This window comes from Nannospalax galili, unplaced genomic scaffold (assembly GCF_000622305.1).
Source record: "Nannospalax galili isolate Female #2095 unplaced genomic scaffold, S.galili_v1.0 scaffold23, whole genome shotgun sequence".
NCBI classification, from domain to species: Eukaryota; Metazoa; Chordata; class Mammalia; order Rodentia; family Spalacidae; genus Nannospalax; species Nannospalax galili.
The window spans coordinates 797,047-822,619 of NW_008350771.1; the positions used below are offsets into that span (position 1 = coordinate 797,047).

The window sequence follows — 25,573 nt, forward strand, 5'->3', positions numbered from 1 at the left end:
GCCATTCAGGTGGTCTGGAGTTTCTCTTCACTGTAAGAAGGGCAGCCCTGCCCTGGGATTATGGAACTGCTAGCCTCTATCCCTCTGCTTTTCAGGTCCTGAAGCTTTTATAAAGTGGCACCCAGCCCTAATGATGGTTCACACCTGTAATCCCAGCACTTGGGAAATGGAGGCACGGGATTAGGAGTTTGAAGCCACTCTTGCTTATATAGCAAGCTTGAGGCCAACCTGGGCTACATGAGATGCTGTCTCCAATACACACAGAAACATCCTAACAACCCAGCATGGTTACCTCCCCCAGCCCTTCACTCTAGGCTATGGAGTTATGGCATTCTCACGTGCCTGCTGTAGAAACAAGAGGATCCTAAATTGGAAAACCCTTGAATACAGGACCCTTTCTGATTTAAGCCAGATGGAATTTTGGGGAGCCCCAGGTTGTATATCAATAGTGATGTCTCATTAAAGGGTGTTGTTTGTTTTCAGGGGAATTCTTTTTACCAAAACTGGGCAGGTAACCTGCTTTAAAAAAAAAAAAAAAACTGAGTGTTTTGTTTAAAAAAAAAATGGCATTTTGCTTTGGTGATCTGTTGAGGGCTCTTTTTCGTGGATGGAGGAAATGGGCAGAGCAGTCATTGGCACGGGAAGTCAGCCAGCATTGATGCTCTAAGTGTCGGGCACTGAGGAGTCAGAAACAAATAATTTTTGTCTTTGCCTTCAGAAAACCCCCAGTGTAGCCCAGGAGACAGGCCATTGTAGCCCAGTGGGGTAAGTGCTATGATAAGTTCAGAGAGCAGTGGGATGGAGGGAGCCTAATCCATTCCTTGTCCCTGGAGAGTCAGAGAATGGCAAGAAGTCTGAGTCCCACTGGATAACATCTCAATAATGTGAGAGCCTGCAAATGCAAAAGCCCAGAAGGCCTCAGGACCTACCCCTGCCTTCAAGGGACCTCTGCTAAATTGACTCAGAGGGACAAAGCAAAGATCATGAGATTCACACTCCAGGGGATTCTACATCCTTTGAAACGTGTGGCCCTCCTCCTGCATTCCACTCTAGGCAGTAGGGTTCAAGGCCAGGTCCGTCGTCCCGTCCCGTCCCGTCCCCCCCCCCCCCCCCACCCCCCCCCCCCCGCACGCCAGTTGTCTCCTTGTAGCCTCCAGAGGTGAAAAGAGGCAGACAATACCTCTGAGGAATTGCAGGAAAGGCTAGGGGGGTTCCCTCACCCTGAGCCTCTAGGGGATGCTGTCACTCAGTACAGCTCCAGGTCATACCCCTGTCTGCCTGTGCCTCGCTTCCTGGCCTTTCCCACTTGGCGTGAGGTCAGAAGGATCCTCATTTTAGAAGCAGATGAACAGATGACACAAGATCAGACTGGTTTGGACTGTTTCATTGGGTGCTACCTGCAAGAACAGTGGTCTAGATTCCAATCCCACCCCTGCCTCTGATTATTAAAGTGAAGAAATCACTCCATCCCCTTCTTTTCAGTTACCCATTAATGAAATAAAGGGGTTGGCCAAGACCAGCAGTAGTGAATTCGGCAGGCATGCATCCCACACATTCACACTTCTGTGCCAGTAACAGACCTTCACAGCTGCCACATCTATATACCTCAAAATCTATACACCTTCACTCTCTCCAAACAGCTCCCTTTCCTACCAAAACAAGATGAGGCCTTGGGTTAATAAGCTTTCTGTCAATACAATAAATACAAGAGATAATTAACTTAGGAAAGGTTTAAGACTCAGTTTTGGACTGAGTGGTGCCAGTGCTTCTAGGGTAGGGACATGCAGCAAAACCATTCATCAGGAGCCAGGGAGGAAAAGACCTGGTATACACCGGTAGCCTAAAGGCTTTCCACTGGGCTCCACCTCTTAGTGGTCTCCCTACTTCCCAATAGTGCCCCAGAGACGAAGCCTTTAATGAACACATGGGCATTTAGGAGATGTTTAAGGCTGAACTATAGCAGCTCCTCAGCACAATACTGCAGCCATGGAAACTGAGAAGTGAATCATTGTTTTTCATCCAGCTCTGACAGTCCATGAAAGTCAAGCAGTCGTTGGACTGCTTGCCCGATTGCTCCAGCTATTCCAGAGACTGAGGCAGGAGACTAGCTTGAGCAACATAGTGAGACCCTGCCTCATAAAAGGAGGTTGGGGCCTGGAGAGATGCCTCAGCGGTTAAGAGCACTGGCTGCTCTTGCAGAGGACCGGGTTCGGTTCCCAGCAACCACGTGGCAGTTAACTGTAACTCCAGTTCCGGGGGATCCCACACCCTCTTCTGTCATCTGCAGGCACTGCACAACACAGGTGCACTTACATACATTCAGGCAATACACTCATACACCTAAAATAAAACAAAAATAATAAAAATATTTTTAAAAAAGAAAAGGGAGGGGGAAAAGCTGCTAGGGAACCAAAAGATGAGTCTTACGTGGAAGGTAGACAGGATCACCTCGAGGCAGGGAAGCCAGAAGAGACCCAGTGAAGCAAGTGGGTGTGTCTGGCACAAAGGGACATGGAGAGAACTCTGGTCCCTGAGAGCCTGGGACTCCTTTTGATCCCCACCAGCTGAGGCCATCAGTGTTCTCTGCTTGGGGAGCAAGTGGTCTCCTTCACCTTTGCTGCTGCTTCTTGCTTATTAGTAAAACCCTACCTAGGTCAAGGGGCTGGAGAGCTGGCTCAGAGGTTAAGAACACTGACTGCTCTTGCAGAGGACCTGGGTGTGATTGCTAGCACCCATATGGCAGCTAACAGTTGCCCATAATTCCAGTTCCAAAGTATCCAACTCTCTCTTCTGATCTCCAGGGGCATTGCATGAGATGGGTGCACTTACACACATGCAGGCAATACACTCAGACCATAAAATAAAAATAAGAAAATATGCCAGGCGTGGTGGTGCAGGCCTTTAATCCCAGCACTAAGGAGGTAGAGGCAGGCAGATCTCTGTGTGTTCAAGGCCAGCCTGGTCTACCTAGTGAGTTCCAGGCCAGCTGGGGCTACAGGGAGCCCCTGTCTCAAAAAGACCCCCACACACACAAATAAAAGATAAAATATTTAAGAATCCTAGGTCAAGTTACCTAGCACAAAGGCACTTCATCAAGTCACAGAAGGCCAGAAAGCAGCTTGTGGACCGTGAGGACTGCAGACAGACTTGGGAGAGCCACATGAGATATCAGTTACCTTCATCCAGCTCCCTATGAGGAGACACACATTCTTGGCCCACCTGTTGAACAGAGGAGGAAGTCTCTAGTCAATGACTCCCTGCCTGGTCCTGCTTAAATGATGTTGACTTGTTTGTAGTGCTGGAATGGAAGATAGAAGATAAGTATAAATAGTTGCTAATTAAACATGGAAGACAGGAAAGAGATCTTAGCAGAGCTGCACTGCCTACCTTACACAGCAGCTATAACCAGGCCAGTCCCTAAGGGACTGAGCTCCTTTTTGCCACCTCTCAAAAGACTCTTTCTTCTGCTTTTGTCTCCCTTTCACTTTATATGGTGTCACAGGTGTACAGCCTCAGCCTCAAAAGAGCCATTGTGACCTTATCCAGCCTGGGATCTGTCAACTGAGACAGTGGCAGCCCTGAGAGTTGTGTGGCGCCCACACATTCACAGGGAAAGATACGGACTGTCCTGGGGAGGTTGTTTGCAAGCTAGCCAGGTTGTGTTTGGGTGCCTCATTTGAGCTCTACTTCAGAGGCACCGTTTCCTTTGGTGAATTTAAAAAGCATAAACAGGAAAAAAGAATTGCTGTCATTGCGTCAAAGGTCCAGCTCCTGGAATTCAGACCCAGCCCCAGGTTCATTCTTGTCTCCACAGAGTGGTATCCTTGACAACGCTGTCAGAGCTGTCTGCAGGAACAGCCATGTCTGTGGTATTGATGGCATTCCATGGGGCAGGCTGGGGCTATCTCCCTGAGGAGATGCAGCTGGACTAACACAGCCACCCCAGGAGGGTAACAAGTATCATGCCTGCCTTTCACCACTGCCCACTGGTGTATACAGTTTCTGTCTCATTTCTGCTCTGCCTATCCCTACCCACCTTTCCACCCTCTTTGAATCTCAGCTAGATTCCCCAGTAGCCAAACAAGAGAGCCAGGAGCAGTTTGTAGCCCAATGCCCCGTTCTGTTCTCTTATAGTTGGATAAGGATGATCTGTGAAAATCATGTTCACAGCCCAGGTGCAGGCGCAGTAGCTGGACCAAGCCACCTGGTCTTGTTTACGAGAAGACTTCTCTGAGCCTTTATGATGCCAATATGCTATCTGAGTCTTCGAAAGAAATTTAGTAGGTGGCATTTTCCAGATGGACTGGATCCCTGGGAAACCTGTGTCCTGGGAGAGTTCCTCCAGCAGGGGCAGATGCTGGCAGTGTTCAGTCTTCTGAGCTTCTGCATCTAGCTTAAGGGTGGTATTTACTCCATTCTCTTAAGCAAGTTACTTAGTTTCTGTGAGCCTCAGTTTCCTTTTTTTTTTTTTTAAATTAGCATGATCATATCCTAAACTTAAGCATCGGAAGGACTACGCAACCTCGTGGATATAAAATGATGAACGTGGGAGCGCTGGTGTCAGCTGTCAATTCACTAGCCAGCCGAGTGGCCCAGAGGTTTTCCTCCTGTCTCTAGCCTCCACTACACACAGCAGACTCACAGCTCTTTATGTCCAGCCAGAGCACTGTCTGTCACCCTCCCACAAGTTGCCTGTATCAGATTTCAAATACAACACCATTGTGCCCACTGTGCATCCACTTTGTTCTTCCTCTCCAAGTGTACATGCAGGAGTTCAAACCATGTCTGGGAATCATCAAAGACTTCTCGCTTCCTCTGCATGGGGTCAGTCACCAACTGATATTAATGTCACATATTTTAGAGAGTCCAAGGATGAATATGTTGGTACATACCTATAATCCCAGCACTTGAGAGGCTGTCAAGAGGATTATGGGTTGGAGGGCAACCTAATCCTCATAGTTCCAGGCTAGCCTGGGCTACAGAATGAGACCCTGTCTCAATTAAACAACAAAAAACTGTTGAGAGGGCTGGAGAGACGGCTCAGCAGTTAAGGGCACTGATTGCTCTTGCAGAGGACCCAGGGGTCCAATTCCCAGCACCCACATAGCGGCTACAAACTTAACTCCAGGTTCAGGGGAATCCAAAGCCCTCTTCTGGCATTGCATGACACAGGTACACTCACATATATGCAGGCAACACACTCATACACATAAAAAAAGGAAAGAAGCCGGGCGTGGTGGCTCACGCCTTTAATCTCAGCACTCGGGAGGCAGAGGCGGGCAGATCTCTGTGAGTTCAAGGCCAGCCTGGTGTACATAGTGATTTCCAGGACAGCTGGGGCTACAGGGAGACCCTGTCTCAAAAAAAGACAAAAAAATAATAATAATAATAAAAAAAGGAAAGAAAAAACCTGTTGAATTAAATTTTTCATGAATCAAAAAAATTGTAGCCTTATGTTCAGTGACTGAAGTCTACAAGGGAAAGGCCGGCTGACCGTTGGCAGGGTCTGAGGCATTCCTTCTGCTGATGGCGGCTGGGGTATCTTCAGCCTCTTGGGTGCTGTCTGTTGTGGCAAATGCCCTATGCACTGCAATTCAGTGAGGAAGAAGTTCTTAGTGCTGTCCGGTTGAACGGGAGCATTCTGTGACTGAGGCAACATGCAACCCCTGGACCACCAGTTTCAACTCCCAATCCATGCATGTCGCCTCACCCTCTGAACCAAGGGCGGCCTGCATTCTTACCTTGACCAAAGGTAAACATTTTTTTCCTTGGGTTTTTTTTTTCTGCCCCCCCCCCCCCAGGGTCTCCCTAGTCCCAGCCCACCTGGAAGTCATGATGTAGACTGGGGTGGCCTCAATCCCACAGAGATCCACCTGCCTCTGCCTCCAGGGGGCTAGGATTAAAGGTGCTTGCCACCATACCCAGCGTCAAGGTCAGATTTTTTTTTAAATAATTTATTGAGATTTGGGGGGGGGTCTTTTTGAAACAGGGTCTCCCTGTAGCCCCAGCTGTCCTGGAACTCACTATGTAGACCAGGCTGGCCTTGAGCTCACAGAGATCCACCTGCCTCTACCTCTGCCTCCCGAGTGCTGGGATTAAAGGCGTGTGCCACCACGCCCGGCTGTGTAAGGTGTTTTGATCAATTCCATGCCCACTCCCTCCTCTCCAACTCCTCCCATATCTCCCCATCTTTTTTTTCTGATAACTTCATGTACTCTTTTCAACTGTCTCAAGAATCATCTTCATTTGAACCCAAACTTTGGAAGTGTTGTTTGTTTTTGGTCTTTTTTGAGACAGGGTCTCCTTGTAGCCCCAGTTGGCCTGGAACTCTCTGTGTAGACCAGGCTGGCCTTGAACTCACAGAGATCTGCCTGCCTCTCCCTCCCTGAGTGCATGCACCACCACACCTAGCTTGGAAATGTTTTTAAATAGCCTAGAATCCAGAAGAGCAAGTGAAGTAGCTGAGCCAGTGATTGGCACCTCTCCGACATCCTAGGTGACTGGGACTTTTATGCCACATTTTTCTCTCTGGAGAGAAAAGTTTGGCCCCAGATACCTGCTAATCACTAGGGTAAAACTAAAAGTTTCATGTCCTTCAGGAGCTCAGAAGCTTACATACAGGCACACTCACACACAGAGTGACTACAAAAAACAGGTGGGAAGTAAAAAGACTGAGTCTGAAGGCTTCCGATCCAGATCCAAACTCTCCCCTGCAGTTCTAGAATGCAGATCGCGCTGAAAACGCACCATCTTTTTTACCTCATTGGAGGTAAAACCTGGCTTAATGATAAGGTTCTTCTGTGATCTTTGCCCAATATGCAAGAGATTCAAGAGGAATATTCCTCTTGCTGTGGAAACATTTGATTACAGTGCCCTGCTGGTACAGGTAACTGACTCATAGTTCTGAACTCAGAAGTCCATCAAGCCCTAAGAACTTTGGAAAGGGGATCTTGAACCCATGTCTTGATCAGTTGAAAAGCACGTATAGAAAGACTTCATAAGCTAAGAAGTAATAAACTCAATGAGAGGCTCTTAAATGGTACAATCGTCCCTGCTGTGGAACTCAAACACTGAGAAAGCGATTGTTTCCAGGTGCAGAAAGAGAGTCCGAAGAACTCACAGGAGAAGTAAAGTTGGATCCGAGTCTTGAAGGGTGAATTGAATTTTTCACTTCATGGAGAAGATACAGAAATTAAATTTTTGGCTGAAGGACGAGTGTGCAGAAAAGTCTTTAAGCAGCTTGAAGTCCTGGGCTTCATCAGCTTACAGAAGGCTGATTATCCTTCAAAATGCAGGAGTGAAACGGGATAATACAGAGAGACAGCCGGTCCAAAGCCCGTGTGCTCTGGGCAGAAGTTTTCTTTGGACTTGATACACTCCCAGCACTGGTCCCTCCCTGTGAGGTCAGCTGGAGAGGCCCTGGTGCCCACCCATCTCCCACTGTTGGGTAGGTGCAGCAAGGGTCACCGGCCAGGCCAGGCCAGAGCTCTTGGCTGCCTTCTGCTTGGTCTGGAATCGGCCCCTTACCAGATGGCTTCTCTTAACTTCAGACTGCCAGGTTCAGATCAGATCAACCACCTACCACTGGGAAGGGCCTAGAGCAAGTTATTTACCTCTCCTGTGCCTTTGTTCCTCTGCTGTAAAAGCAGAATAGTCTGAAAGCCATTGGAATAGCAAGGAGGCCGGCCTGTGAAGCACTTGGCAGGGAGCCTGGCTGGTGAGCACTCAGTAAGCACCAGTTACTCTGGCAAAGACGCCTCCCTCCTCTAGCTGTGTACACAGGCAGTCCTTAGCACTTCCTTTTAGAAAGCCTTTTCCTGTTCCCTGGTCTCCCACTCTTTCTAGTTAACCCTTTTCTGGGGAGAGTTTGTTTAGTTTCTTGGCTGATTCTCAATCATGATGAAAGCTGGCCTGTGTTACTGGGGTCATGACAGTCTAGGGGCTCAGGTTGAGTCCCCCAGATCCTTAGAGGACCTTGAAAGCAATCAGGATTCTCAAACCTGGTAATCAGAGTGCGGGCTCTAGCCTGCCACTTCCTGGTCACCTGAGCCTGTGTACACACAACCTCCAGAGGCTCTGTTCCCTGCTAGGCCGCACAGGACTGTTAGCACTTCCCTCCCAGGAGTGCTGCGTCTTAAAACTCAGCATACAGCCTGTGTATAAGAAACAGCTCGTGAGCACCTGCCCCTCGTACTATTATCAGTACTAAACATTACTTGAAAAATCACACTTTTAAACCTCAGATCATGCTTCAGGTCTAATTAAAAGGTGAGATTTCTGCAGAAGGTGGGTGGATTACCTCAGTTTAGTTGTGGTGGCATGCTAAGAGCCTCTGACAGTTATATATGACTCAGGGAAGTAAAAATGAGGAAAATTATTGCTTAATAAATATTTAGGCAGAGAGAATCATTGTAGACTTGAAGTGTTAAGTGTGGAGAAAGCCTGGCCTATCTATGCTCATTGGAAAGTCACAGGGACCCACGGGTGTGAAGCAGTTAGCAGTGCTGTCTAGTCAGCAAGTCTTCTAAAAACAAAGCACAGTTTTGTTTTTACAGACAAGGTCTTACTGTAGCCCACCCTGGGTCTGAACTCACCATCTTCATACCTGAGCCTCTCTGAGGCTGAAATAGTGGTTCACCACCATCCCAATCAAAAAACCTCTCTGAGGTTTTTGGTTTTTTATGTATATGAGTGTCTTGCCTGCATGTACGTAAGTGCACCCGTGTTGTACAGGGCCTGTGGAGGCTAAAAAGGGTGTTAGATCCTCAGGAACTGGAGTCACAGATTGTTAGCTGCCGTGTAAATGCTGGGAAGTGAACCCAGGTCCTCTGCAAGAGCAGCCAGTGCTCTTAACCCCCTCCCCCCGCCACACACACCCAGCACAGAAAAACTTTAAAATAACAAAAGTAAGCCTCACTGCCTCCCTGTGTATATTGAGGTGGGAGTGATCTTCCCATGCAGGCACCTGTGGAGGCCAGAGGCTGGTGTCAGGTGTCTTCCTCAGTTGCTTCTCCAACCTTATTTTTTGAGACAAGTCCTCTCACTGAACCTGGAGCTTGTATCTCAGCTAGTCTGCCTGTCTCTGCCCCCCAATGTTGGGATTACAGATGTGTGCTGCCATGCCTGGTGTTTATGTGGGCGCTGCGCTGTAGATCTGGTCAGGATCTGCACTCACTGAGTCTTCTCCTAAGCCCTGGCAAGTCTTACACAGCAAGCAAAGCTTCAGCAGAACCAAGATTTTGATACTCTAGTATTGAGGGCCTAGTATGAACAGAGAGACTGATCACAGATATAAGATGTCAGAAGTGGCCAAGTGAAGTAGTGCATGCCTTTAATCCCAGCACTGTGGAGGCAGAGGCAGGCAGATCTCTGTGAGATCAATCCCAGCGAGTTCCAGGCCAACTAGGACTACTGTCTCAAAAAAAAAAAGTGATACAGTCCAAATCTCCACACAAAATAGCCTAGCACAGAGAAGTTTACTGGTGGTGCCGAGGCACCTAAGGTCTTCAGCTTCCCCAGAAGCCTTTCTAACAGACCAGGATCAACATCCCCAGGGTGTGAGTTGCAATCAGGGATTCTTCACAGATACATAGGCTAACTCTCCATTGCCCCACCTTCTGCTAAGGGAAATGTTGCTGTGTGCCTCTGCCTGTGTGTTGGGGGCAACAAAACAACACACAAATAGATGAGGCTGAGCCAGGGTTTCCCAGTTGTGTCTGTTGGGAAGAATCAGGAGTGCCCTCACCTGGTGATGCTGGGCCATGTGTTAGGCTGCAGCTGTATTAATAGTGAGTCCACCAAGCAAGTTCTGGAAACCCAGGGCCAGGAACTGAGAGGCCACTCACGATGGTCCGCTGCCGTTAGGAAGACAGCCCATACCCTACACTAGTCCTTACAGCACCTCTTTTCCAGCAGACCCAAATTCCTGAGCACATATGGCAGCTGAGATACGTTGATGACCTACTTTGGGGAGACAATTTGAGTGGAAGACACCCAGTCTAGCCTGGCTGACATTAACATCTCTCTGTGGCTTTGTGCTTAGAGTCAAGAACCTGGAGCTTGCTGCCGTGGGAGGATCAGACGTCCGTGTGAGGATGCTGGCGGCCCCTATCAATCCATCTGACATAAATATGATTCAAGGTAACCTTGGTTTCTGGAGCTTATGTTAATTGGCTTTTTTACTCAGCTGCCATCACATTGCCCCAGTTCCTCCTCAGGTGGGGATATGAGATTCCTGGGATTAGCAGTGGACGGTCTGTAGAAGAGCTATCTGTACACGGTGTCGGTCCCTCTCTGACCCACCTCTGAACGTGGGCTCTACATCGGGAGGACTGCAGTAGGGAGTAGACCCTGTGAAGATTCTGTGGCATGCTGGGCTCCTTTCTTTCTTGAACTTATCCTCATGGTAACCATGTGGCTAAAGCGTATTAGCTCCCTGGACAGACAAGGAAGCAGAGGCCTGGAGCTTGATGAAGTGGATCACCAGTGAGAGGCCGAGCCCTTTCGGCTCAGGTGTGACCAACTCTCAAGTCTAGGCCTCTGCCAGACCTGGCTGGATGACCCATGCATTCTTCTTCCCCAGGGAACTACGGCCTCCTTCCTCAGCTGCCTGCTGTTGGAGGGAATGAAGGCGTTGGACAGGTGGTAGCAGTGGGCAGCAGCGTGTCTGGGTTGAAACCAGGAGACTGGGTGATCCCAGCAAATGCCGGTTTGGGTGAGTGTCCCCAGGTGCCAGCAGCTTTGCATTCTTCCAGATCCTGGTTCATCCACTTGAGAGCCACACATTCATTGGCTCAATGTAACTAAGTAGTGTGGGTTCATTGTTAAGTTCATAGGCCTGCCTCCAGGAGAGTGGAATTATGTTTCTTTTGCTCTGGAAGGACGTACCTGCGTGCACATCTCCTTGGGCCCATGTTGATCACAGCTGTGTCTAACTCGCTGCATCCTGAAGCCCCTGCTGTAAGGTACAGTGGAAAATAACAAGAGTCCCTGTCCTTCAGAAGGCTCAAACCTGACTAAAGTGATCAGTAAGGCAGTGCCTTCATAAAGGGAGTACTCCAGGGCCACAGGAGACAGGTACATCTGGCTCCTCTGTGTGCATGTATATGAGACAGAGACAGATGGATGGTCTTGAGAAGAATTCAAACAAGACTTCTTTGAGGAGAGTCCATTAGAACAGGCCTTTAGTACATGAAGTTGTTAGGGAGAGATGAACCAAGTTGTTTTGTGTGGAAGAAGTGAAGTGAACAGACACCAGACACCAAGGTAAGTTTGGGGAATGGAAAATCCAGTGTAGCCCAGCTAAGGCTTTGCCTATGGGAGAGGGTTACATAAGTGAGAAAGAAGGTTGCAGAGGCGGAGCGGGGCCACACAGGGTAAGGCCCAGCAGAGCCAAGCTAGATAGCGGTTTGTTTATGTATGGAAAGGAGTCATTAGTGTGTTCTGCATTTCAGCTCTTATATTTTCAAGGCACATCCATTACCCAAATGGGTCCTCACAACAGCAGCAAGAGGGTAGTGTTCCCCGAGATAGGTGAGGTGGCCTAAGGCTAGGGACCCCCTAGAGCACCTCCCTAAAGAATGAAGCAGAAACTAGAGGAAAGGATAATGGAATTTTTGATAAAATAGAGGTAGAAAGATAGGCACCAGAGAGGGCAAAGAACTGGCGTTTCCAGTCTTGTCTGTCAGGTTCTTATTAAGGCGGGTGTGACAGCTGCTTTCTGCCCAGGATGCAGTGAGCCTGGGACATTAAAACAGTTTCACCTTCACAGGCAAGCTGAGGAAGAAATAATTAACCCACATTTTTGTTACTGTTGGCATTTATCTTTAGGCTAGTTAAAGGCTTTTCTGGTCCAAACACAGGGTGGGTGTTTGAGACAGACATCTGCCTGACCTGACTGACTCGGGTTTACCTTGTAGCTTCTCTTAGCTTTTGGCCAGGGAAGGACAGCTAACTGCATTCACTGTCATCAGTTTAACTTTGACCCTAGCCTGTTCTTTTGGTTATTTTTGATTAAGTGATGACAGGCAGTTTGAGGATAAGATGTGGAAATGTAAGCATTCGAAAGTCTTGAATTGGCTCCTTCTGACGTTATGGAGTTCGGGACCACTAGGAAAGACTACCCAGACTCAAAAAGTTCCAAATCAGCCAAATTAAGCTTTTACAATTTTTTTAGAATTTTAAATAAAAAGAAATCCTCAGGGCATTAATTATTCCACCCATCTGTTTAGCATAACCCACCTTCCTAAGGGTGGTCCTATGACCAGGTGATTGACCAGTTAAACTTATGTAAAATGGAGGTGCTTGGGGTATTACACCGAGAGTTTGCTTCCTGGATTCCCTGACTCCTTACTTGTCCCAAGAGTACCACTTGGTCCGGCACATAAGGAACTGAAGCTTGGAAAATGAGATTTGCTCAAATTCAGACTCAAAAGGAGAGAGCCCACTTAAGTACTTTACATACATAATTCAGTCAACCCTGACATGAGGTAGGTATCTTCTCCTTTTGAAAATTAGAGGAAGGTAAATATAAAGGCTTGAGCAAGTTGCCCAAGGCCACCCAGACAGTAAATGAAGGGGGGCCAAGATTCAAACTCATTTTCATATGTGCCTTTCATATAAACAGTCTGAGGTTACATCACACACCTTCCTCCTCCAGAGCAACCTGGCCCTAGTTCTTGCCCTTTCAGAAGCAGTTGCCTGGGGCAAGGGTTGGGCCATTCTCTTGTCTCCTCTGAAGGTGGTACAGAGGTAGGGAGGGCCCTGTGGTGGCAACCAGAGGTTGGGAAGGAACACTTCTAAGAGAGAGAAAGGTACCAGGCAGGAAAACAACTATGTCAGATTCCAGTAAAAGCTCTGTGCTGCGCTGAGCTTAGGGAAGCTGCCAAGAGCAGCCCCTCCCTCTCCCACATCCACAGGGCAGTCAGGAATCCGGCCAGCTAAGCACATGGATAGCTGCAAGGACCATGAGACACTTAGGCCAGCCCTGTGCTGAATGAAGAGTACTCCAAAGTAGTTCAGATGGTCTCTGTCCCTCATGGCTGGGGATGGGAGGCTCAGAATGGAGAATCAGTACATAACACAGTGCAGTGGAAGTCCTAATCACACTAATCACAGGGAACATAGAGGCGAGTGATCCTAGTGGGAGGTGTCAGGAAAGGATTCCCAAGCCACTGATGCTTACTTGGCCTGGAAGACTGACTAGAAGTCTAGCCATGGGCCTGATGAGGAGACACATTCCAGGCCTGGAACACAGCATGTAAGGCAATCAGGAAAGGCACAGCAGTATCAGAGAATGCTGAGAGCCTGTGCCAGAGAGAGAGGGAGGGAGGGAGAGAGAGGGAGAGAGGTGAGAGGGAGAGAGGTGAGATGGAGTTGTGGAGGTAGGTCAGGCTGACCTGGAGGGCTCCTGTGCTCCAGCAATCAGGGTTCCCCACAGAGTCAAGCAGAGGGATGATGTGATCAGCTTTGTGCAGTACAGAGAATGGTCTGGAAAGGCAGAGGAAGCCGGTAAGGAAATGCTTCACAGTCCAGGCTTCACTGAAGAGAGTCTGAGCAAGACAGTACCAAGGACTGGAGAAGAGGAGTTGGGCTCAAAATTGAAGTAACAGGACTTAGTAGTAGCAGGATTTAATAGTCCTCTTGAATTGGAGAGGAGACAAATAAAGGACACCTGCCAGGTGTGTGGGTGACAGCGTGGTGATAGGTTATCCACAGCAAGAATTTCCCCTGGCGTCTCCCAAGCAGGAGACCAGCCAGGGAGGACAAGGATTTTATTATCTCAAGGACAATTCATTAACTCAGTTTTTCAGTAAACATTTGTTAATGTCTGTGCTAGGCTCTAGGTTTACTACCTAGTACGATTTAATACCATGACTCTGCATGTTCAAGAGGTAACCCAGAGAGCCTGGGTCTAGCCCCACTTCTGCCTAGATTAGCCCTGTGATTTGGGGCAGGCCAGTTTCCTCCTTGGCTGCATGAGGGGTCTGCATCAAAGTGGACATCGGACTTGGTAAGGGCATTCTGTGCTGCTTTGGTCTGAAATGTAGGACCACCTGAGCCAGCCTGACTTTGAGAACAGGGACTACAAGAGGAAGGCGCTTTGCTTTGTCACCTTCTTTTGTCCTGGGGATCACATTGCTCTCCTGCCCTGAGAGTCTAGTAGTTGAGGTCCTCTGCCCCTGCACTGACACTAGCTAAATCTAACACTAACTCAAAGCAGCTTCTCGAACCTCGTTTACCACATTTTTAAAGTTGAAATAACACCTACCTTGTACAATTATCACAAGAATTTAAACACAAGACTTTTTTTCCTCCATGTGTTCTGCTGTCCTGACTGCTTTTATACCAAGGAGGATGGCCAGGGCCTGGGTGTACAGGAGGTGGGGGTGGGGTGGGGGTGGGGGCGGGGATTGGGATCCTTCTTCACTACCCTACCTCATCCCGGCTCAGGAACCTGGAGGACTGAGGCTGTGTTCAGTGAGGAAGCACTGATTGCCGTTCCCAAGGACATTCCTCTTCCAAGCGCTGCCACCCTGGGTGTCAACCCCTGCACAGCCTACAGGATGTTGAGGGACTTTGAGCAGCTGCAGCCAGGTAGGAACCTGCAAGCTGACAGCGAGCCAGGACCCCACTTGCCAGTGGGGAGTCTGGGGGATGACAGGCTTTAACCCAGGTGTTGCTGTCCTATAGATGTTAGTTGGGTTACCAGAAAACACTGAAAGCTCCTGAGGACATCCTGTGGGGAAATGATGATCACATTCCCCAGAGCTTGGGATGGAATGCTGTCACCCAGCAAAAATGTGTTGAGCTGTGCTAAGCTTTGGGGACACAAAGCTGGATAAGGCAGACACAGTCACTGTGTTTTCAATAAAATGCTGAATTAGTGTTAATAATTCCACTCAGCACTTCCACAACACTTCCATTCACATAAGCGCCTTTGCAGGCATTTTCCCGAGGGAGCACATCGCATCTTCAAAGGAGTGCAGAGGGTTCCTACCACTGGTGAAAAGCTCAAGCCCCAGGCAAACAACCGAGGTCTGAATCAAGGCTTTACCTCCACTGTCTGTGTGAGTTTGCCACCCGCAACATCAGTGTTCACCCAAAAGATGGAGAGTAAGGGGATTCATAGGCCACTACAGTGAGGCACTTAGCACAGTGTCTGACCTGCAGTACAGTGGGACACTTAACATAGTACCTGGCCTGCAGTGTGAGACACTTAACACAGCACCTGCCCTGCAGTGCAGTTGGACAATTAGCACTGTGCCTGACCTGCAGTTTTGCAGTGTGGCAGGACACTTAACACAGTACCTGGCCTACCGGGCAATGGGACACTTAGCACTGTGCCTCGCCTGCAGTGCAGTAACCAACCAACTGCTTCTGTAGTCTTCCTTTCTATCAGTGGGGAAACAGACCCAGAGGATGACTGTTGTACCAAGTCACTCAGCAAGTAAGCAGCGAAGCCAGGAGTTTCACTAGAGTTCCTCTGAAAGCAGAGACAGAAGGCGTGGGAGCAGACAGTTCACTTGGGGAGTGGTACTTGGAAGCAAGAATGAGGGAATGGGAAGAGCAAGAAAGGATCAAGGTGGAGCCTATTAAGGCCAGTTACTACCATGAACCACCTGGCCTCAGGGCTGCTGGGAGCCCTCACAGGGCCCACAGCAAAATTAACTCCCTGAGGAGAGGAGAGAGGAGGCTAAGCCCATTTGCCCAGCTCCATCCATCTGATTGGCTTTTATCGCTATTTAAAGGCTTGTTCTTTTTTTTTTTTTTTTTTTTTTTTTTTTTTTTTTTTTTTTGAAGGTCTCTCTTTTATCCCCATCACTATGTAGACCAGGCTGGCCTTGGACTCACAGAGATCCGCTTGCCTCTGCCTCCCGAGTGCTGGGATTAAAGGCATGTGCCACCATGCCCAGCTTATTTTTATTTTATGTGTATGCGTGTATTGCCTGCATATAGATAAGTGCAGCCGTGTTGTGCAGTGCCCTTGGAGTTCAGAAGAGGCTGTTGGATTCCCTGGGATTGGAGTTACAGACTGTTGTTAGCTGCCATGTGGGTGCTGGGATTCGAACCCAGGTCTTCTGCAAGAACAACCAGTGTTCTTAACCGCTGAGCCATCTCTCTAGCCCAGGCTTGTTCTATTTTGTTTGCAGTTCTGGGAATGGAATCCAGGGCCTGGAACATGCCAAGCAGTCACTCTACCACTGAACTATACCCCCAGACCAGCGCTACATCCCACACTATGTGAGGGCTGCTCCCTACGCAGTACTTATCTGTGAGTCAAGCAGGTCTATAGAAGTTACCCACAATATTTCTCTCATGCCAGTGAGGAAACTGAGGCCAAGAGCGGTTGGACTGTGATAAAATTAGATAGCCACTGCCCACAGCCTAGTAGAAAGCCAGCTTCCATGGTGAGAAATGGGGGTTCTCACAGCCATGACAGAGGGGCCTTTGGTGGGGAAAGCTGGGTGTGGTGAGAGACCTCTGCTTAAGTTCAAGTATAGCCAACACTGTCCAGAGACCAATCCTGATTGGGGCAGCAGCTATGGTGGACAGATAGCATGTTCTGATGCCACCCACTATAAGTGCCCACGGTGCACCTCTCCACTTTCCTGCCTCAGGGCTTCTGATCTCAACCCATAGTAAGAATTGTGTTTCACATAGTTCTCAAGTTGATATGCATAGATGAACGTGCATGATAAAAGCCCAAGTTTAGTGAGCCAATATGCGCCTTACTATGGGGGATATACTCTGTTGTTTTTTTGTTCTGTAGTCCTCAAGTCCAACTGAAACAAAACCATGCTGCCTGCAACCCACTGAGTTGATTCAGAACATACTAGTGAGCAACATGTTGAATCCTTGGTAAAGGCAAATGGGCCTCCTTGTCCAGGAGTCTGCCTCTAGCTGCAGTCCATTCTGCCCTGACTCTGACTGCCTTTGAAAACCAGACAGCATTTCACAGGCAACAAAGCACCCTCCCACTCACAGCACATTTGGATTTAATTGAGGATACTCCAATTGGTGGTCCCAGGCCTCCTGTTTTCTCAGGAAGACACTGAAGTTTGAAGAGGACATGATTTGACCTGTCTGATCTAGTTGTGGTCATTGGTAAAGCCAGATGCACACCCGGCTCCACCGTGTTCCAGAGCCCACATTTTCTCCAGTGAGCTACACTGGCTCCCCCACTGATGAATTGCAAAGCTAGGTCCTAGACTTTGACCACAGTCAGTGTGTAGGGGTGGCGCCGTAGCTCAGTGGTAGAGTACTTGCCTAACATGCCTAGGCCCTGGGCTGGAGCCCTAGCAGCACAAAGCAAACACTAATAGTCTGTAGAACCCTTGGGTCACTCATTTCTCCATTATGGCACTCATCCGCTTCAAGTGCACCTTGATTAAACAAGGTTTGGCCCTCCCTCAGAGCTGCAGGTGATTGACAGATAGGCATCTGTGTACAGCTAATATCGGACAGGGTTATGGCTTGAGCATTGACAAACACCAAAGAATCCTCTGGGAGCATAAGGAAGGAACCCAGGAGGGCTTCATGAAGTACACACTGGAGCTGAACTTCAGAGGACATAGAGGATATCAAACAAGGGAGCAAGAAAATCATTGCAAACCAAAGAAACAGCCTAAGCAGGGGCCAGTGAGATGGCTAGCAGGTAAAGTCAGTTGCCAGTAAGCCTTACTACCTAAGTTCAGTCCCCTGGACTCACATGGTAGGAGAGACCCAGTTCCTGCCAATTGTCCTCTGACATACACAATTTTTTTTTTTTTTCAAAAAAAAAGGCCTAAGCAGAGAACAGGGGATATAAAAATTGAGAAAATGATGGCGGATAGAAAGTCACACAGGTTCTGAATTATATACTTTGTGGACACTGAGTGGAGTATAGAAAATCACACAGGCTCTGAATTATATACTTTGTGGATACTGAGTGGCCAGGCCCTGGGAGGCATCATGGGTGTGGTGGGAGTTGGAGAAGCGTGAAGGAACAGCGAGACAGTTCAAGGCCTGAGAAGACTCCATAGTCAGGTTCTGGGTCCTTTCGAGGACTCTGTCTTTTCCCCTGTCCTGGTCTGCAGGGCTTGACTCAGTCTCCTCCTGGCTCCATAGGAGACTCTGTCATCCAGAATGCATCCAACAGTGGAGTAGGACAAGCAGTCATCCAGATCGCTGCAGCCCTGGGCCTGAGAACCATCAATGTGGTCCGAGACAGGTGAGTGAGGAGGCCTAATCCCAGAACACACCACAGGCCTTTGCATTTGGAATCCCTGTGGATCCCCACATCGCCACCAGATGGCACACTTACATAAGCATAAGTGGCCACTGAAATGAAGTCCCAGGTGGCCTTGGCGATAGGATTGGTAAAAGTCTGAAATGTAGAGAAGACAGGAGGTAGTGACTGCCCTCACTGAACAGTCAGAGTGCTGGAGAGTCCTTAGGCTAGCCTTTACTTGCAAAACCACAGTTCCCACTGGGAAGGTTTTGAACTGTACTGTTCTTGCTGTGAACCAGCCATCCCACAGTTCCTGTCCCCTTGCACTTGTGCACTAAACACAGCTATGAAGGAGATGGGGCAGGCTTGTCATCTCTCTCTTACAGATGAGGAAGCTGAAGTTTCAAAGAGGAAGCAGCTTGCTCAGGAAGACACAGCAAGTCAGTAACAGACTTCCTTTCTTTCCATTCACATCCAACTCATTCAAGCCCCACTGGTCACCAGTGTGGCCATGTGGGTTGTGCAAGTCCAGTCTCAGTAGGAGGATTGATACTTCAGTGCCTGCCTCCACGGTGGTGATAACAGAAGTGATCATGTGTGCCTGGGTCAAAGAGGCCAAGGCTGCTCCAGCCCTGGAATGTTTGCACCATACCCTAAAGTACCCTGGAAAACAGGGAGGACAGGAAGTGGAGTTTGTTTGACTAGATGAAACAGGAAGTAGAATGGCTTCTCCCTGGGCGCAGATGGTTTCTAGCATCTGTGAACTGGCAGGGGTTACAGATTATCTCTTGGCTCTGTCCAGGGAGACATGGCCAATGGAAAATGAGGCCAAGAGCTGGTGGAGCATGATTAAATTATGTGGCTGGCCCCTGCTTGAGGCCTGGCTTAATCCCAATCCTAGTTCCCAAAACAGAATTGTGTGTTCTGACAGCTGTGGCAAGGAGTCCTGGGAGCTAGAGGAAGGGAAAGCCAGCAGGTATGACCAAGGCCTCTGATTGTGTTTGGTCTCTAGACCTGACATCCACAAGCTGACCAGCAGACTGAAGGACCTGGGAGCTGATCATGTCCTCACAGAGGAGGAGCTAAGAAAGCCTGAGATAAAAACCATCTTCAAGGTACCCAGCAAGAGGGTGCTGCCCCTCCGTCCCCTGCCATCTCTTTGCAGAAAACTGACTTGAATTAGAAAAACAAGGGGCTGGCCCCATGCTCTGGTCTGAAAAACCTCCTTTCTTAGAAGGACAAAGCCTATCCCCCAACCCCAGCCAGGGGGACAGCATGTAGTAAGTGCTCAGACACTGGGATGGATGGAGGAAAAGCAGACAAACTAGGAAACCCTGCACTTTTAAAGATTTTAGTAGATTTCATCAGCCCACACAGCAGTGTGAGTCAGAGATAGATGGGGGCCTGAGGAAACTAAGGACAGAGCAAGGAGGGAGGGTCTGTTTCCTAAGTCTCTGTACCACATTCTATCTGGAGATCCCTGGGAAAGCTCCACAGAGTAGCTAATGCCAGTCTTATAAATGAAACCCAGCCTCAGGACCAGAGTCACAAGTGGTGCAATAAGGCTGGTTCCCAGCTCTGAATTCAAAGCCCTTACTCTTCCAGAGCATCTACCTCCAGCAGGCCCAGTAAGTGAGCAAGCCTGGTCTGAGCCTCTGCACCAAATCATCTGGAGGGACCAAATACATGTCCTTGAGAACATTTGTCCTGCAGAGCATTTCCGAAGCAGATCATCAGCATTTCACATGCAAACTGAGTCTTAAGCCCTAGAGTTGCTGGAGTCCCTCTATCCCTTGACTCTGCACAGAGATGCTCTGAGTCTGTACTTTCCCAGAGGAGGCAAGTTTTGAATCAAGTCCTGAAATGGACATCAGTATGAAGTTGCTAAAGGCCCTGCCCCTGCCTGGGCAGATTTTTAAAAAGCAAGTCCAAAAGTCACCAGCGCTCCATCTACTCCCTCCTTCTGACATAGCACTTGGGTGTGGAAGTGCTGCCCATAGCAGCTTCAGACCCTCAGGGGCTGCTCCATCACCTTGGGGCACCTCCCTCACTGCAGGTTCCTTACCTTTCAGGACATGCCCCAACCTCGGCTTGCTCTCAACTGTGTTGGTGGGAAGAGCTCCACAGAGCTACTGCGGCATCTGGCGTAAGTCCCTTGGTCCTTTAGGTACCATTTACACAATCTCTCCACATCTTAGTGGGGAGGACTATCTAGTGACTAATTCCCAGTGGCTACTGTGAAGCCTGGCCAGGGTGACAGGTCACTGAGTAGGAGTGAACCCAGGTCACCTTGCTCCCTGGCACACACTTCTTGGCCTCCTTTGGTGGATGGCAGGGACCCAGAGGTAGACTGCTGAGCTCCCTGCCATGGGAAATGGCCCAGGACTCATAACCTAGGGGCCTCTTAAAAAGTCACTTAGTCTGGACTCAGTGGCTTTGAATTTTTTTTGTCTTCTAAAACTAGAATGTAATGTAGAAGAAACATGACACTTATTACAAAACATTCTGAAAGCATGTAGAAGTACTGAGGGGAAGGGAGGATGATGGAAGGTCCATCACCTGCCCAACATGGAGAACTGCCATTCATTATGTATGTTCTTCCCTCCTTGGGCATAAATTTCTCCAACCGTCGGGAGGAAAGTGGAGGGGTTGCATAACTGAAAAAACAGAAACAAAAAAAAACCCTGCTTCCCCACTATAGCCGGCCCTCCACAGTGAGTCAGCTAACACCTGTGGAACACTCACAAGCTGCCAGGTGCAGAGGCACTGAGATGCCGAGACCAAGCACAGACTGAGCACTATAGCCATAAGCGCTGTGCTGAGAGTCCTGGAGCTGTCTGCGCACCACACTCTACAGACTGGCATGCCAGCCCACAGCCCCAGGCAAGGGCTGCTATTCCTGACTCCTCTGCTTTTCCTTTGGGTTCTGGGGACTGAACCAGGGTCTCGAGCGTGCTAAGCTTATGTTCTACACTCCCCATCCCATCGTCATTTCAGAGGGTAATCATCTCACCCCAGATGTAGTTGGCAAGACAGCCAGAACTGACCCAGGGTTTGCATGACTACAGAACATGCCTGTTTAGCCCATAAGTAGTCTAGGAGGCTCACTACCTCAGAGGACGCAGTGGTCACAGATGTGGGCACTGGTGTCAGAATGGCTGGATTGAAAGTCTACCTCCATACTAGCTGTCGACCCCTGAAAAGTCAATATGTGAAAATGTCCCAGGCCTCAGTCTCCTCAACTGGAAAATGGAAGTGAGAGACTGGCTCTGCATCTGAAGCTTAGTCTAAGGGGACACTGAAATGATATCAGAATGTTCCCCTGATGGTACTCCTGAGAATTCATGGAGACAGTACATGTAACATGTTTGGATCCGTGCCTGGTGCACGGTGGACTCCCTGTAAATGAGATGAAGGGGAGGGTTTGCTTCCAGAAGCATTTTTATAGAGTAAGAACTATTTGAGGAGAACTTCAGACCAAATTAAGCCAGGCATACCTATAATCTTAGCACTCAGGAGGCTGAGGCAAAAGGGGTGCCACGAGTTCAAGGCCAGACTGAGGTACACAGCAAGTCTGCAGGTGTGGGATACAGCCAAAAATACAGAGAGGCAGACAGACAAAATTAGGAGCCTCGAAATACAGCTCGGTGGTAGAGCATGTGCTTAACTACATATTAGGGCTTGGGTTCCATTCCAGCTCCGTGATTGATAGATAGGTAGACAGACAGCCCAACTGTCCAGAACTTGAGGGCCAGAGTTGCTCCCCTCACATAGCAGCTGCTTCCATATGTCCTCAGTTTTCTTGAGTTACCCCAAAATGTTCCTCAGGTCATCTTTGATCAACAAATTCCTAAAAGCCAAGGAGCAGGGAGAGCAGCAAGGAGAGCACATGTTATCCGTGCTCATTACCTTTAAAAATTACATTAGAGCTGGGCATGTTGGCACCTGCCTGGAATCCCAGCTGAGCAGGAGAATCAAAATGCTCATCCTTGCCCCCTCCCTGCACTGTCCACATTACCCCTTAGCTCCTTTGTGGCACTGATCTTTAGAGTGAGCATGTACAGATGAAGAGACAAGGTCTGGACCATTTTTATTATTACCACTCAAGGTCATAATTCTGTAAACCAGTAGAGCCCAGATCAAACCTGGCCTTGAGCTCTCCAGTGGATTCAGCTGTAGCATGCAGCCAAAGCCCACCTGGATAGGTTGGACAAGTGGACTCCCAGCCCTGACCAACCATCTTGGTTATCTGAAGGGGGAGGGAGAGGGGGAGAAGGAGCGTTGAGACAGGGTCTCTATAGCCAAGGCTGACCTTGAATTTAACAGTCCTCCTGCCTCAGCCTCCCAGTTGCTGAGATTACTGGCATGTACCCCATGCCTAGATAGGTTTCTATTATTGTTTTCATTTTTAGACAGGGTTTCACTGTGTAGTCTCAGCTGGCCTGGAACTTGCTATGTGGACCAGACTGGCCTCCATCTCACAGAGACCCCCTGCCTCTATCTCCCCTGTGCTAGGATTAAAGGTGTGCACCACCACGCCTGGCGCCATTATGTTCTTTCTAATAAAAGTTCTTGCCTCCTAATTTTCTAGGTCAGAGGTTAAAACTAAGAATCTATTTTTTTAAAACTTCCCAGGGAGGGGCTGGAGAGATGGTTCAGCCATTATAGTGCTGACAGCTCTTGTAGAAAACCTGGGTTCAAATCCTTCCCAGCAGCCACATGGCAGTTTACAACCTTCAACAACTCTAGTTCCAGGAGATCTGATACTCTCTCTTCTGGCCTCTGCAGGCCAGACTCCTTCCCAGGGATTCTGAGAGCAAGGTTTAGGAGCCAGAGTTTGTTCCTGCAAGTGCTTTGTCAGGTTCCCTTTGGGCGACTTTAGACCATAGCAGGTTCCATCTCTGCCTGACATCCACTCTTTGTTCCCTGTGGACTCTGCAGGCCTGGAGGAACCATGGTGACCTACGGAGGAATGGCCAAGCAGCCCGTGATAGCCTCTGTGGTAAGCTGGGGTACCTGCACATCAGGACCTTTCTTTGCCTCCACAGTTATCTAAGCTTGGGCTATTCCCCTGTCCCTGGGGAACCTGTACCTTAAGTAATGCCTTGAGTTCTTGTCCTCAGAGCCCCAGCATATCCCCCTGTGTCCACAGAGCCTGCTCATTTTTAAGGACCTCAGGCTTCGGGGCTTTTGGTTGTCCCAATGGAAGAAGAACCACAGTCCAGGTGAGTAGATGCTAGCCTGGTGCCGAGGGTCACAGCAGGGCCCAGCATCGTGGCAAACTGACCTGCTACTCAGAAACCTGCAGAGTGACTGGGTCCCCAACCCCACAACAGGGTAAAGACTAGCTTCTATAACAGTTACAGTTAGCAAATCACTTCTAGATGAAGCTGGGTTGGTCTTCAGTGTCCAGTAGGGTAAACCAGGCCTTGTCCTGGCGGTGGGGGTAGAAGCCTGCCAGGTAAAGAGAGCAGGCTGAGTGTGGTGGTATACCCATGGAATCCCAGCCCTTGGGAGCTGAGGCACGATTGGGAGTTAAAGGCCAGCTTGGGCTACACAGCTAGCTACTGTTTCAAGAAAGCAAAAGGAAAAACAAAAACCCAGTTCACATGCTGCTTCCACCATCCCCAGATTGAGGTTTGGCCTAGCCTAGCTGGGGAACTGTGGGCAAGTCACTGAATGTCCACCTCAGTTTAAACGTGTTTTAACGACAAAAGCAAACAGGTTCAGAGTGGTTCCCATCTCCGAGTGGTGCTGCCAGGGTGAGCAGGTGTGCCCTCATGACCCCCCAGATTGGGAGCCCAGACTGAAAAGAATAACGTTGGGTTGTCCAAAGGAAGGGGAGGGAAGTACTGGCATGCATAGGGTGTTTCCGGCAGAAAAGTGATTCATACAACAGTTCATCAAGATGAGCTGGAGGGCTTGAGAAGATGGTTCAGTTGGTAAGTGCCTGCTATTCAAACATTAGAACCTGAGTTCAGATCCCCAGTACCCATGTAAAAAGCCTATAACCCCAGGTATCCTGGGGGAGGGTGTGAAAGGGGGAAAGTGGGACAGGGACAGGTAGATCCCTGAAGCTGGCTAGCCTAGCTGAATTAAAGACCTTCAGGCTTAGTGAGAGACTGTCAAAAACTAAAAGGTGGAAAGTGATGGAGGAAATACACCTGATATCAGTCTCGCCTACACACATGTACTAAATAACACACACGCCACACAAAAAAGTGAAAATAAAAAGAACAGACTTGACCTCAGAGGGCAGTGGTTCAGACAACTGGAGCTCTAGGTCTGGGCTGGGACTGAGAGGCTGGCCAGGCAGGTTCTGAACCAGATCACAAATAGTTTGCACTCCATCTGAAGACAGCTGGGGAGTCAGTGGAGTGTTTTTAATCAGGAAGTACAATCCACTTTGAAGGTTGAGTTTATTTCTGTCTGTGAAAAGCACTACTCAGCCAAAGCCTTCACTTCTCTTCCTGGACTGTATTTGGCCCTCAGCAGGAGGCAGGCGGGAAAGGGATGGTGGTCGCCTCCATCCAGGAGTCCCTAGGGAGCCCAGAGCTGTCAAGGAGAGCTTTTCCTATCTGGGCAGTGTGCCAGGTGCACCGCCTCCCTGGGCCTCTTGGCTTTCCTGAGTAGTGCTGCCCCTCCCACCTCAGGACCAACTCCTCCCCAGGCCTGTCCTGTGGATATGAGCCACCCTAGCCACTGCTGAGAAGGGTAGACTCTGCCTGCCTAGCAGCTCCTAGGGCCTCTTCCATATTCCCCTCTCACTTTGGCCTTCACTGTCTCAGACCCTGGGTAGGATAAACTAGGGTTCTGAGGCTTCATTAGTTCAGTGCCAGCTCTGGCCCACAGGGAAGCCAGTGTGCCATGGCTCCAGACCCCATCTGTTGTTCCCCATGTGACCTCCTCCCACCTCCTATAGGTGAGTTCAAGGGGTTGATCCTCAAGCTCTGTGACTTCATCCGCCAAGGCCGGCTCACAGCCCCTGCCTGCTCCGAGGTCCCGCTGCAGGACTACCAGCGGGCCCTAGAAGAGTCCATGAAGCCTTTCGTATCTTTGAAGCAGATTCTCACCATGTGATCACCCCAGAGGACCAAGAGGGAAGTAGGAACAGACACACTGGGCTGGCTGGTTGGCTAGAGGCCCTCTGTGAGGACCCCAGCCCTCCCCACACTGCTTTCTGCTCATGTCCTCATGAGGAAGATGGGTGCCAGCCCCGCAGTACCTAATAAAGTCTGAACTTCCTGAGTAAAGAACAGAGTAGAAGCCTGCCAAGGATCACTGCACCTGCCATCTCAAAGCACTAAGCCACCCTCCAACCAAGCCCCACCCCGCCTCACTCTACCCACTGTCCAGTCATTG

The 25,573-nt window shown here is 49.2% G+C and overlaps 1 protein-coding gene across 5 annotated transcripts in view; it reads left to right on the forward strand.

The window, feature by feature from the left end:
* The window catches only part of Mecr (mitochondrial trans-2-enoyl-CoA reductase), a 34,940-nt gene that overhangs the window by 3,934 nt on the left and 5,433 nt on the right, over positions 1-25,573 (forward strand). For 3 of the 5 annotated variants that reach the window (XR_003851866.1, XR_003851867.1, XM_008847925.2), the window contains exons 2-9: positions 10,043-10,140; positions 10,583-10,714; positions 14,452-14,595; positions 18,109-18,211; positions 19,224-19,326; positions 20,284-20,357; positions 23,153-23,213; positions 23,364-23,436. Coding sequence is in view for 3 of the 5 variants with exons in the window: in XM_008847925.2 (XP_008846147.1) it covers positions 10,043-10,140; positions 10,583-10,714; positions 14,452-14,595; positions 18,109-18,211; positions 19,224-19,326; positions 20,284-20,357; positions 23,153-23,213; positions 23,364-23,436 (788 nt within the window). In the remaining 2 variants the exon portion in view is untranslated. Of the gene's footprint in view, positions 1-10,042; positions 10,141-10,582; positions 10,715-14,451; positions 14,596-18,108; positions 18,212-19,223; positions 19,327-20,283; positions 20,358-23,152; positions 23,214-23,363; positions 23,437-25,133; positions 25,465-25,573 lie in introns of those variants that run through there. The other 2 variants (XM_008847924.3, XM_017801906.2) reach the window with 1 other exon arrangement.